The sequence below is a fragment of the Pogona vitticeps genome, chromosome 1, assembly GCF_051106095.1.
Source record: "Pogona vitticeps strain Pit_001003342236 chromosome 1, PviZW2.1, whole genome shotgun sequence".
In the NCBI taxonomy this organism is placed as follows: Eukaryota; Metazoa; Chordata; class Lepidosauria; order Squamata; family Agamidae; genus Pogona; species Pogona vitticeps.
In genome coordinates, this window is record NC_135783.1 from 50,646,003 (window position 1) to 50,659,211 (window position 13,209).

At 46.6% G+C, this 13,209-nt stretch overlaps 1 protein-coding gene across 4 annotated transcripts in view; it reads right to left on the reverse strand.

Annotated features, from left to right (window-relative positions):
- CRIM1 (cysteine rich transmembrane BMP regulator 1) overlaps window positions 1-13,209 on the reverse strand; it is a 196,666-nt gene that overhangs the window by 29,408 nt on the left and 154,049 nt on the right. For all 4 annotated transcript variants that reach the window (XM_072992639.2, XM_072992646.2, XM_072992651.2 and 1 more), the window contains 2 exons: window positions 4,925-5,046; window positions 3,197-3,406 (listed from right to left, as the gene is read on the reverse strand). In XM_072992639.2, the coding sequence (XP_072848740.2) occupies window positions 3,197-3,406; window positions 4,925-5,046 (332 nt within the window). The remainder of the gene's footprint in view (window positions 1-3,196; window positions 3,407-4,924; window positions 5,047-13,209) is intronic.

Consider the following 13,209-nt stretch of genomic DNA (forward strand, 5'->3'; position numbering starts at 1 on the left):
CCAACTTATATATCTCCTAAGAAATCTATACATGGGACAGGAAGCAACAGTTAGAACTGGCTATGGAACAACTGATTGGTTCAAAATTGGGAAAGGAGTATGACAAGGCTGTATATTGTCCCCCGCTTATTTAACATATTGCAGAATACATCATGCGAAAGGCTGGACTGGAGGAATCCCAAACCGGAATTACTTGATTTGCTGGCATACAAGACTGGGCGTATAAGACGACCCCCCAACATTTCCACTCAAAATATAAAGTGGACGGCTCTGCTGCAGCACTGCCGCCGGCTGCCTGGGGCTCTGCCTGTGCCTGTCCTGGAAGTTCATGGGCGGTGACGAGGAGGGCAAGAAGGGGAAGCGGCCGGGTGGGTGGCGGCAGCGGAGGAGGAGGGAAAGGGGAAGCAGCTCTCCGGCGGCAGGCGGGGGAGCAGCTGGCTCAGCCGCGAGGGTGTGAAGGAGTGGAAGTGGCCGGGCGGGTGGCGGCAGCGGAGGAGGAGGGAAAGGGGAAGCAGCTCTCCGGCGGCAGGCGGGGGAGCAGCTGGCTCAGCCGTGAGGGTGTGAAGGAGTGGAAGTGGCCGGGCGGGTGGCGGCGGCGGAAGAGGGGAAGCGGCTATCCGGTGGCGGGTGGGCGAGTGGGCTCAGCGGTGAGGAGGGGAAGCGGCCGGGCCTGCGGCAGAGGAGGGAAAGCAGCTCTTCGGCGGTGCGCGAGCGGGCAGCTGGCTCAGTGGCGAGGAGGGCGAGAAGGAGGGGAAGTGGCCGGGCGGGCGGCGGAAGAGGGGAAGGGGCTATCCAGTTGCAGGCGGGTGAGCGGGCAGCTGGCTCAATGGCGCAGGGCAGCGGGCAGCCCGGCAGCGGGCTCTGGCCGCTCAGGCATGGCTGGCTCTGCTTCCCTCCCTCCGGACCGCCCGCCTGCCTTCCTCCTCTGCCAGCGTGGCCCCACGTCACTCACTCAACGGCGGTGGCGGCTCCTTCCTGGCCCCACTGAAGTGCACCCGGCGTATAAGACGACCCCCCACTTGGAGGCATGTTTTTGGGGCCAAAAAGTCATCTTATATGCCGGCAAATACGGTAAGATTGCCGGAAGAAATATCAACAACCTCAGATATGCAGATGATACCACTCTGATGGCAGAAAGTGAGGAGAAATTAAGGAACCTCTTAATGAGGGTAAAAGAGGAGAGCACAAAAACTGGTCTGAAGCTCAACATAAAAAAAAACACAACCAAGATCATGGCCACTGGCCCCATCACCTCATGGCAAATAGAAGGGGAAGATATGGAGGCAGTGACAGATTTTAACTTCTTGGGCTCCATGATCACTGCAGATGGTGATAGCAGCCACGAAATTAAAAGATGTCTGTTTCTTGGGAGGAAGGCGATGACAAACCTCAACAGAATCTTAAAAAGCAGAGACATCACCTTGTTGACAAAAGTCTGCATAGTCAAAGCTATGGTTTTTCCTGTAGTTTTGTATGGAAGTGAGAGCTAGACCATAAAGAAAGCTGGCCGCCGAAGAATCAACGCTTTTGAATTGTGGTGCTGGAGAGTCCCCTGGTCCCTCTTGAGAGTCCCCTGGACTGCAAGGAGAACAAACCTATCCATTCTAAAGGAAAACAGCCCGAGTGCTCACTGGAAGGACAGATCCTGAAGCTGAGGCTCCAATACCTTGGCTATCTCATGAGAAGAGAAGTTTCCCTGGAGAAGACCCTGATGTTGGGAAAGTGTGAGGGCAAGAGGAGAAGGGGACGACAGAGGATGCGATGATTGGACAGTGTCATTGAAGCTACCAACATTAATTTGAACCAACTCCGTGAGGCAGTGGAAGACAGGAGGGCCTGGCGTGCTCTGGTCCATGGGGTCACGAAGAGTCAGACACGACTAAACAACAACAACACTACTAGAAATGGACTGAATTTTGTCCCAAGTAATTCTGTGATATGGCCTCATGGCTTCTGATGATTAGCGACCCTGATTCTTAAGGCAGTCATAGAACAGATCCATCTCCCAATCATGTCCATCTTCCTTCCTTTCCTGTTGTATGGGGCCAGGCTGTGACAGCCCTTGGATGTTTTGTGTTGCTTTGCTGGAGGATCCCTAGAGTAAAGTCCTGAGGTTTCAGTACCTATGCCTCATATCTACCGATGTAGCCACTTCAGCTGGGCTGGAAGAAACTGAAGATTGGATTCAGATTTGATTCAATGGTTTAGACTGTGTCTCAGTTGTAGATTGTGGTGTTGGACAACCAATTCTGAGGAAGGCAAGGTGGGATGTGACTGACGATTTGTCAACACCAAAGGCTTTGGTATCAAAACCTCATGTTTTGGCTTTGGGTCTGTTGATTTGGCTTGGTGTATGCGTTAGAGCTTGGTTATGCTGGTCAGAGATATACAGAATGACCCTGACAGAGGATAGTCCAGTTGTGTCAAGGTAAATTTACAGGCCTAAGCAGAATAAGGTGTGTTAATGAGCAGCCATAATGAACAGGTGTGTAGAAATGCTGAGTCATGATGACTCATGAGGGCTGACTCATGTATGATGCAATGTCTAATATGATTGGACACAGATAGTTGTCCATAAGTATATATGTCTATTCTGTACAGTAGATGTATTTCCTCCTGTTCTGATGAGTGTTATGCTGTCGGACTGCACTGCTGTATACAGCTTGTAAATACACATTGGTGTTGGTGAAGCTGCCTGCATATGCGTGATTCTTTTGGATTTCCTGGACTGGACTTTATTCTACTAACTCTGCTGAATTTTCCGCGTTCTTGCGCTAACAAGTTGGCATGACATCTACTGATCTATGTCTGGCTTTCAAGATCCTGCTATAGAAACCAAGCTGGGGTGTTTGAAATCAAGAGTGTGGTGGCTGGCATGGTGTGCAGTTCTCAAGGAAGATTTCAATGCTGAGTGAGATAGAATAGCACAGTGAGATATCTTGGCTTTAGGTGATTGCAGAATTGGAGGTGGCAATTTTGGAACTGAAGCTCTGTTGGAATGCTTTGGTTTGCGTGACTACCTGTCTGTAATGATTTCTCCCACAAGTAAAATTTCAAGCAGGACTGTTGGCGTTTGAAGGCAACCTCTGTAAATGCCCCATATGCACAATTTCACAGAGAACACAAGAAAGAATCTATATCTAAGCATAATTACATAATATATTTAATAATACAATAATAAAACATGAAATAATACCTGGACATGATGGACAACATTGTCCTGGATGTATGGTAGGATTGCCACAGTTGGGCACAGAGCAAGTTATCAAAGCACACATCTCCCGTCCGTTATGACAGTAACATTCACGGCAGCCATCATGCCAACTTTCCTCATTTTCATGACGGTGCCCATCAACTGATAAGCAAGAACCCACTTTGGCTGGTGGCATTATAGAGCCCGACAACTCTGTATGTGATTTTTTTAAAAAAATAAAAATACAATGCTTTAGTATGATGGACTAAATGCCCAACATTTATTTTACCGGCCCAATGATCGTCAAATTGAGAGACTCTGGAAGAGACCCCTGAGGCCCTTGCAAATACCCTGAAGACCCCCATACTATCTAATTATGGGATGTCCAGAAAGAATTGGATTCAAATGTAATAATCTAGCTGTCTGTCTTTCCCAATTCAAAAATACAGCCCCAGCAATAAGAAAAAGAACAGGTTTCATTATTTTTCTTTTTCATGTTTATTAATACATCATTTCATTTACTGTTGCATTCAAATAGGCAAATTTTCAGGCAGCCATTAAATAGGTAGTTCAGATAGGGCTTCAGCAGATAGACCTTCTTTTCCTCTGTACCTTTACGGAAGGTGTCATGCAAATCAAACATATTTCACCTTATGTAGGACTGCTGGGTTGTGATTTTGCTTCAAATAAAATTATTTTTCAAAATTGTCCAGAGGTGACTGAAGTGAATATTTTTCTTCCATAGACAGTGCTACTGATTGGATTTGGGTGCAACAGGAATGGATCACTATAACTTCAGTAGCTACTGGAGATCACATAGGTCAAGAGATCACTGAGAGACCTTTCAATCAGGCCTATACTCTCAGACCATGCTTTCTACGGTGCTCAAGAAATGTATGGGAAGGAGCCAGTTAATTCTTTAATGGGCACTAGTTACCTGTTAACTCCCAGAACTCAGAGAAATATGGTATTGTTGCATGTATGCTCTATAAAGAAACCATTAATGTACCATTTAAATCAACATATTAATTTAACATATTAACAATGCCAGTTTAGTGAGTTAAATATTTTCAATTTTAAAAACTAACAGCAATTAATTCATTTCTTAATTTTGAATGTTTAAGTTTAATTTTTTAATTTTTAAACTTAACATGCCAAACTTTTTTTTACTTTTCTATACTAAATATAACAAATAGTAAGCAATCAACAGTTACTGGCAGAAAGAAGTATCGTGTCGAGAAACCAATCTGCCAATTCAGTTTTTTTCATTATTTATTTTTTTAATTTGGGATTAGACAGGATATCCAGCTTTCTTGCTAGGTTGAAATGTTTCAAGAAACAAGAAAGTTCAGTTGGCATGACTCAACTTCCAGACAACTGCACCTGGATGACTGAGAATCTTCACAGATAGATATCCATCCTGCACCTCACGGGACTAGTGCATTTTATCTCAGAAGACCATGTATTTCCATAGTTTGTCATTGAAATGCACGGTCTTGCCATTCATGTTGGTACGAAACAGTGCCACAAAACTATGCTTATACTGGACTGAATATATAAAAATGTGTACAAACACATTTATATCAATAAGAAAACAACACACAGAAAAATGTGCATGAATTTCCATTCGGAAAGACAAAGTGTTCTGTGATTTGATAAGCAATCTGCAGAGAACAAGAATACCAATGTGATTCTGAGAAAAATAAGACTGACAGATTTTTATTCTCCTACCTATACATCTGCAGACAAGGCATCCTTGATTATCTTTTTGAAAGCCCATTGGACAGATATTACCACATGAAAGTTCTGGGCACTTTTTACAACGACAAAGTTCACATCCGTGCTTGTTTTTCCTAGAGATAAAATATTTATTTTTAAAAAGTCTAAATATTTGTAGTCAATACAAATACCACAGGGTCCCTTCCAGCTCTGCAGTTCTAACATTATTAAGTACAAATCCCATTGTGAACCTCCATCACTCAGAAAAAGAGGTTACTTACATGTAACCATAGTTCTTTGAGTGGTCCTCTGTGAATTCACACATATGGGTATTGTCTGCGCCTGCGCTGACTCTCTCGGAAGATTCTAGAGCTAAAAGTAACAATTTTATGGTGTGATCCTCCATGAGGTATATGCTCCTCCCACCCACCATCTTCCCCAGTTCCTTAATTTTATCCGCTGGGTATGAAGGAAAGAATGAATTAAATAATTACATAGTTAACCTGTGACGGAGAGAGGGGAAGGATGGGTGGGTTGTGTGAATTCACAGAGGATGGGTGGGTTGTGTGAATTCACAGAGGACCACTCAAAGAACTATGGGTACAGGTAAGTAACCTCTTTTTCTTTTTCGTGGCCTCTATGAATGCACACATATGGGTGACTAGCAAGCTGCACTTACCGGTTGGTGGGTCGTCACGGTAAGAAGGATGACAGGACAGCTCTGCCGAATGCAGCAGAGGCCATAAGCAAAGAACAAGGGAAGTGGGGAAGGGGGGGGGAAAGGGAATAAAAAGACCGTGGGGAGCTGATTAGGCAAACAAAAGACGCGGAGGATCACTAAGTAGGCAATTAAACAAAAGCTCAAAGGAGCCTAGAAAAATAGCCAAAAGGCAACTAGCGAAGCGCTCAATCTTTCCTGAGAACCGTTCAGCTCGGCGGAAAAAAGGAACTGGGAAAGATGGTGGGTGGGAGGAGCATATACCTCGTGGAGGATCACACCATAAAATTGTTACTTTTAGCTCTAGAATCTTCCGAGAGAGTCAGCGCAGGCGCAGACAATACCCATATGTGTGCATTCACAGAGGCCACGAAAAAGAAAAATAGGCTACTGGGAACCTAAGAAATGTGTTAATCGTATGCCAAACCTCAGCCATCAGGTTTATGCACCTAACAGTTATCATTTACCTTGCTGCAAATCATGAGACAGCACACAAACCTCAGATACCACAATGCCTGTTTTACATTCACAATAAAAATGGCTCTGATATTGCTAGATTTATTTTCTTCCAGAAGTTCAAAAGATTAAGGAAAATGTTTCAAGTAAGAACAGGAAAGTGACCAGCCTCTATTAAAACTAAAGAGCACCATTCTCTTATCCACTAGATGGGGTACCAGTACAGAGCTAGACCAAATTTATATGCCCCATCCATTCTCTTTTGTCTTGAAAAAATAAAGGTCACCCATCATTTAGAGAAACAAGCCTATTTCTTCCCATGCTTACTTTAGCTTGGCACAGATAAAGCAACCCTTTGACAGGAAGATTCCAGTGTATAAGCTTCTTTGCCAGTTACCCACAGTTTGGAAATAATGCATTACAACTAACTACAATGTGGTACTTTAAGGTAACAAAACAGTAAATACAGCAATTTTAAAAAATAACATAGTGATTTGCAACATTATTAATTTGTTTATTTGTTACTTCTAAACATAGGCTTCTGTGGGACATTTTAGAGTTTTTAAAACCATTTTTTGTATTTTGTTCTAAATCTGCTCTTACCACAGTTATGGGCAACTCTCCTGCCTTGAGGAACGATCCCATTAGAATCCCCTTTCTTCTCCTCTGTCTCCCCTTTTATTCCTAATTTATTGCTGCATGCTTGCACTTCCACTTTACAGGTCCTGGGAGCATGTCACTTTCCCACTTGTGTTCCATTCCCCCCTCCACATGCTCCTTACAGCAGTGGTCCCCAACCTTGGGCCCCCAGATGTTCTTGGACTTCAACTCCCAGAAATCCTGGTCAGAAGAGGTGGTGGTAAAGGCTTCTGGGAGTTGTAGTCCATCTGGAGGCCCAAGGTTGGGGATCACTGCCTTACAGGCAATGACAGTAAGAGGTTTGGCTTGCTGGATGTAGGCTAAACATTGTACCCACTAACAAATTTGACAAAGATAACAAAGCATTTGATACAACAGATGAAAGGAGGTTGCTATATGACAGCTAAATGTTTGAAGCAATACACAAAAGGAATAAAATGTCAGTTAAATTAACAAAATAATGGCTGCATATGTACTATGTCTACAAAGGATGGCAATCTGAATTTCAGCACAAGTCTGATCTTAATTGGGAAACCTAAAATGTCTAAAAGATAAGCAGTCATAGTGAAAAGCTGGAATGGCTACATTAAAAGAAAATGGATAAAACTACTACAAACTTTAAGGGGAATGCAGCTGTTTGGATTATCAGTCTAAACAGGAAAATATAAATATTTACTGCCTATACAGGCTAGACAGGCTACTGAGTAAGTCTTTTGGTTCATTTTGAAAATATGTTGATTCATTCTTTGGAGCTCTATTCTCTCACCCAAATTCTGCAAGCCCCCAAAAATCTAATCATGAATGAGAAGAACAGGTTACTTACCTGTAAACATGGTTCTTCAAGTGGATTTTCTATGAATACACACTGGTGGGTTAAACAGCGCCTGCGCTGGTTCCCCTCGGAATTTTCCAGAGCTATGAGGAAAAAGATACAAAGTTTAGGTTGCCCTGCACTGCGCAAGTGCAGCCTGCCAAAAATCCCCAGTTCCATGTGCCCGCACATAGAGAGAGTTGGAACTCAATCAGCAGTGACGGACACGTGGGGAGGTTGGGCGGGTCGTGTGTATTCATAGAGAATCCACTTGAAGAACCATGTTTACAGGTAAGTAACCTGTTCTTCTTCAACGTGGTTCTCTATGAATCCACACTGGTGGGTGACTACCAAGCTACTTACAGGATGGTGGGCCGTCACTGCAGCAGTGATGTAAGGACAGCCCTCCCGAATCTGGTCTCATTCTTGGCCCTGAGGTCCAGTCTGTAGTGCTTGATGAAGGTAGACACACTGGACCAAGTAGCTGCTCTACATATGTCGGGGATGTCTACCCCTCGCAGCAGGGCCGTGGATGTGGCAACAGCTCTTGTAGAATGAGCACGCAGATTTTCAGGGAGAGGTTTATGCTGCAACTCATAGGCCAAAGAGATGGTGGAGACCAGCCATCTGGACAAAGTTGAAGTTGAAGCATCAGTCCCTTTGCGTTGGCCATAGTAGCATAAGAACAGTCTTTGGACCTGTCTAAAGTCTTTGGTCGAGACATAAAAGGATAATGCACGACGAACATCCAAACAGTGGAGCGTGCGTTCAACATCGGAAGAGGGTTCAGAAAAGAGAGTAGGTAACAACAGGGGCTGATTGACATGAAAATCCGACACAACCTTGGGGAGGAAAGAAACATCTGGGTGTAACACCACCTTGTCCTTGAAGAATTGAAGGTAAGGAGAATCAGCCTGGAGAGCAGCCAATTCACTAGCCCTACGGGCAGAAGTGATTGCCACAAGGAATAAAGTCTTTAGGGAAAGAAACTTTAAATCACAAGTAGCCATAGGCTCAAAAGGTGGACGAACCAATGAGTGTAGCACAGTCTGTAATGACCATTGGGCAATGGTTGTCTCACAGGAGGTCTCATGTTGGATAGACCTCTGAAAAAAGCTTTTACAGTCGGATGGGAAAACCATTTGGAGGACTGTGATCCCATAGGCTGAAAGGTAACTATTGCAGACGTATACACCTTTAAAGTAGACTTAGCTAGACCTAGGTCAAAAAGGTGTCTGAGATACAGTAGTAAGGTGGATAAAGAGACGGGAGATGCTTGTAAACCCCGCTCTGTAGCAAACTTGAGGAAACCTTGCCACTTGTGTTGGTAGAGTCGCAAAGTAGAAGGCTTCCTTGCCTTGTCAAGGACTTCCCTTATTGATGGGATATCCTCCACGCTGTCAATTGGAGGGAGTCCACATCTGGGTGGAAGATCGACCCCGAGTCCTGAGTGATTAGGTGTGGGACGAGGGGAAGCTTCACCTTGTCGACCGCTGTTTGCAGAAGTAGAGAGAACCAAGGTTGTCTGGGCCACCAAGGTGCAATCAAGATTGCCTCTGCTCTCAGTTGGAGAGCTCTGACCACTGACTTCTGCACCATGGGAATGGGAGGAAACAGGTACACAAGGCCCTCGTTCCAAGGGATCATGAAAGCATCCCCCAATGACCCGGGGCCCCTTCCTGCCCTGGATGCATAGTGGGGACATTTCTTGTTGGAGACCATGGCGAACATGTCGACCATCGGTGTCCCCCACCTGTGGCAGAGTTCCTGAAAAATCTCTGAGTCCAGCTCCCACTCGTGGTTCTGAGTGGAGCGGTGACTGAGCTCGTCTGCAATGAGGTTGTCTGTGGTGGCTATGTGAATGGCTACTGGGTAAATGTGCTCCTGGTAGCACCGCTCCCAGAGATGTACCGAGAGAAGTAGAAGGGACTTTGACCTTGTTCCTCCTTGCTTGTTCACATAGAACATTGCTGTGGTGTTGTCTGTGACAAGCTGAACCGCCTTGCCTCTCACCAGAGGTAGGAAGGACTTCAAGGCCTTTATGATAGCTAACAGTTCTAGATGATTTATGTGTAACTGTTTTTCCTGAGGGGACCACAGAGCATTGAGCTGGTGACCCTCGCAATGAGCGCCCCATCCTAGAGGACTTGCGTCTGTAGTGACCTGTGCTGTCAAATGGACAGGGCGGAAAGGACGTCCTACTAATAGGTGAGGTCAGAAAGTCCACCACTGCAGCTGCCGTGACAGCTCCGGGGTGACAGTCAGGAGCTTGTTTTGACTGTTGAGGAGTGGATTGAAGAGGGACAGCATCCAAGTTTGAAGGGAGCGCATCTTGAGGTGAGCATGAGACAGAGTCACCGTTGTAGAAGCCATGAGGCCTAACAGGTGTTGTGCAAGACTTGCTTTTACTCTTGCTTTGGGCCTGAATCTTTTTATGGCTTTGTTCAATTTCTGGATGCGTTCTGGAGGCATGAACATCTGAGCGTGTACTGAGTCTATTCTCGCTCCAATGTAGTCCACCACCTGAGAGGGATCCAGTTTGGACTTTTCGTAATTTATAGTGATACCTAGTGACTGCAGCGTCTGGAGCACATAATGAGTGTCCTTTAAAGCCTGATGTTTGGACTTGGAGACAATCAGCCAATCGTCTATGTAGGGGAACACCTGAATCCCCTGAAGACGCAGGTATGCTGCCACCGGAGCCATGCACTTGGTGAAAGTCCTGGGTGCTGTGGAAAGGCCGAAGGGCAAGGCCACAAATTGATAAATGGTGCTGTTGAAGAGTAGACGCAGATATTTCCTGTGACTCCTGTGTATGGTGACATGGAAATATGCGTCCTTCAGATCCAGTACCACAAACCAGTCTCCCTGTCTCAGAAGGTGAATGATGGATTCCAAGGTCACCATCTTGAACTTGCGTGCTTTGAGAAACTTGTTGAGGCTTCTCAGATCCAGGATGGGCCTTAAACCCCCGTCCTTCTTGGGGACCAAGAAATATAGGGAGTAAAAACCGTTGAGGACCTCCTCTGATGATACCTTCTGGATGGCCCCTTTCTGAAGAAGAGTCAAGATCTCCTCCTCCAGGGCAGGGTCGAATGATGTAGGGTTGACCTGTCCTAGAGGAGGCAACCTTATAAACTCCAGGCGGTAGCTGGAGCTTATAATGTTCAGAACCCAGATGTCGTTGGTTATGAGAGTCCAGTTGTGGAGGTAAGGAGAGAGGCGGGTGGTGTGGGAGGGTGGTACCGGAATGGTCAGAAAGTCAAAGGTACTGTTTCTGCTTTTTTCCAGGTGTTTTGTAAGACTGCTTCTTACGAGGTGGTTGGGGTCTGAAGACAGCAGATGAAGAAGAGGAGGCCTGAGGAGGACGTTGAGAAGAATTGCCCCCGTAAGGATGGTAAGTGCTAGTGGATGGCTGTTGGTAAGATTGAGTGGTGTATCTTGAACGCCACTGTGACTTGGATTGTTTAGGTGGAGGTAGCACCGAATATGATTTGGCTGTCTTCTTACTCTTGTGCAAGTTTTCCAGGTTCTCATCAGTGTTTTGGCTGAAGAGGCCTGAGGCATCAAAAGGCAGGTTTTCCACTCTAGTTTTAATGTCTTCAACGATGTTAGCTGAGCGGAGCCAAGCATGTCTCCTCAAGGTGATAATAGAGGCAAAATTCTTAGATGTGGCCTCGGCCACATGGCGGGCAGCAAGCCGTTGGTACTTGGATACAGTGAGAGCTTCTGAATGAGTATCCAGACAGAGCTGCCTTATATCCTCTGGAGCCATCTGAAGGGCTGGAAGAACCCTGGACCAAAGTTGTTTTTGGTAGGCACCCATGGCCACCAGATAGTTAACTGCACGTAGAATGAAGGTGGTCATGGAGTACATGTGACGTGCCAAGATCTCAAGCTTCCTTCCCTCTTTGTTGGTTGGGGTAGGGTGACCCTTTGTTGGAGTCTTAATAGAACTAGATTCTACTATCAAAGAGTTGGGTGCTGGGTGCATGACGAGGAAGGAGGTATTCTCGCCATGGATGCTATAGAGATTTTCAGTCCTTTTTGAAATCGAGGTAGCATTAGCAGGATTCTCCCAGAATTCTTTTATAAGGTCCATCAGTTCTGGTATGAAGGACAGACTGACTGGATGTGTCCTTTCAGCTTCGATGTCCCCAAAGATGAGATGTTCCTCTCTTCTTGGTGACTGTTCAATTGCCAGCTTCAGAGCTTGGGCCATACGACCAACCATTTGAGCATAGGAAGAAAAATCTTCCCAAGGAGAGGATGGTTTTAAGTTAGCTGCCTCTGGGGGCAAAGGTTCCCCAGGGACTGGGACTTCTAAGGACACTTCAGACTCCTCGTCCTCTTCCGCATCCGAAGATTCATCCCTAGGATGCTCCTCCTCCGATTGGTATGGTGAGGATGGAGGACGAGGTACCTTCGGCCCCGAAGGCGCCTTTTTTGGGCCTGGAGGACACCCCTCTTCAGGCTGTCGAGGTGGCAAGACAGGAGGTACAGTAGGGGCATCCTTCAGCACCGTGGGTTTGCCGGAGCCCGTGTCCAATGGTCTTTTCGGGGACGGGCTTCGATGTGGAGAATGTGACCGAGAGGATGACGAATAGGAGTACTTAGATCTCTTTCTCCTATGTCTCCTCTCCCTCGAGGTCGAAGAGGACTCGGTGGAAGAATCCCTTCTTCGCCGTCTCCGGTGGGACCTCTTCCGACCCCGACTGTAATCTGAGTCGGACGGTGAGGAGTCCCTTCGGCGTCGGTGGCCTCGTCGGTGCTTCCTTCGGTGACGGCGCTTCTTTGCCGATGGTTCATCTTCGGCGGAGTTAGAAGCTGGGCGCCGAGGGACTGGTTCTTCAAGCGGTTTGGTAGGTCGACCCCGTGGAGGGGGAGGAGACCTAGAACAACCCGACTCCGAGAGGAGCGAAGGAGATCGGGTTGTTCGCCCGGTAAGTATCGGGCTGAGCGGAACGCTCTCGGCGCCAGCAACGAGCTTGTCGAGCTGGCTAACCGTAGGCGACCTTCCCAAGTCCACCGGTGGAGGTTGACGAAGTGGAATGGGGGCGCCTAAATCGGAGACCGAATCCCAGTCCCGAGAAGAGTCCTCGAGGAAGGGAGAAGGCACCGACGTCGAAACAGGCGGTACAGCCAAAGTAATCTCCTTGGTCTTCGATTTAACCTTCGACGCAGTCGTGGATGGTGCCTTCTTAGTCCCCGAGGCCGAAGAAGCAGGAACATCGGCAGATGACTTCTTCCCTGCAGGGAGTTTTTTGGATTTCCCTTTTAAAGTCTTCTTAGGAACTTCCTTGGACGTCAAAGGAGGGGAAGAAGAAACTAAAGTCACCTCCGAATGGACGGTGGAGATTGACTGGACAGATTCCATGTCCGACGGTTGGGAAGCAGACAGAGTCTGATTCCAAAGGAAATACTTGAGGCGTTACTGACGAGATTTTAGGGTGGCCTTGGTGAATTCCTTGCAATGCCTGCAATTGGTGGGTGAATGGGCCTCGCCTAGACAGAAAAGGCAGAGGGAATGATGATCCTGGAAGGGAAGCTTCCCGAAGCAGGCAGAACAGCGGCGAAAAGGTCCTTTCTTCGCTGACATAAGCCAGGCGGTGAGAAACAGCAGAGACAGTCGGTAATTGAACAAGTCCTGTAGGCGCGTGGCGCCTCAGCAGG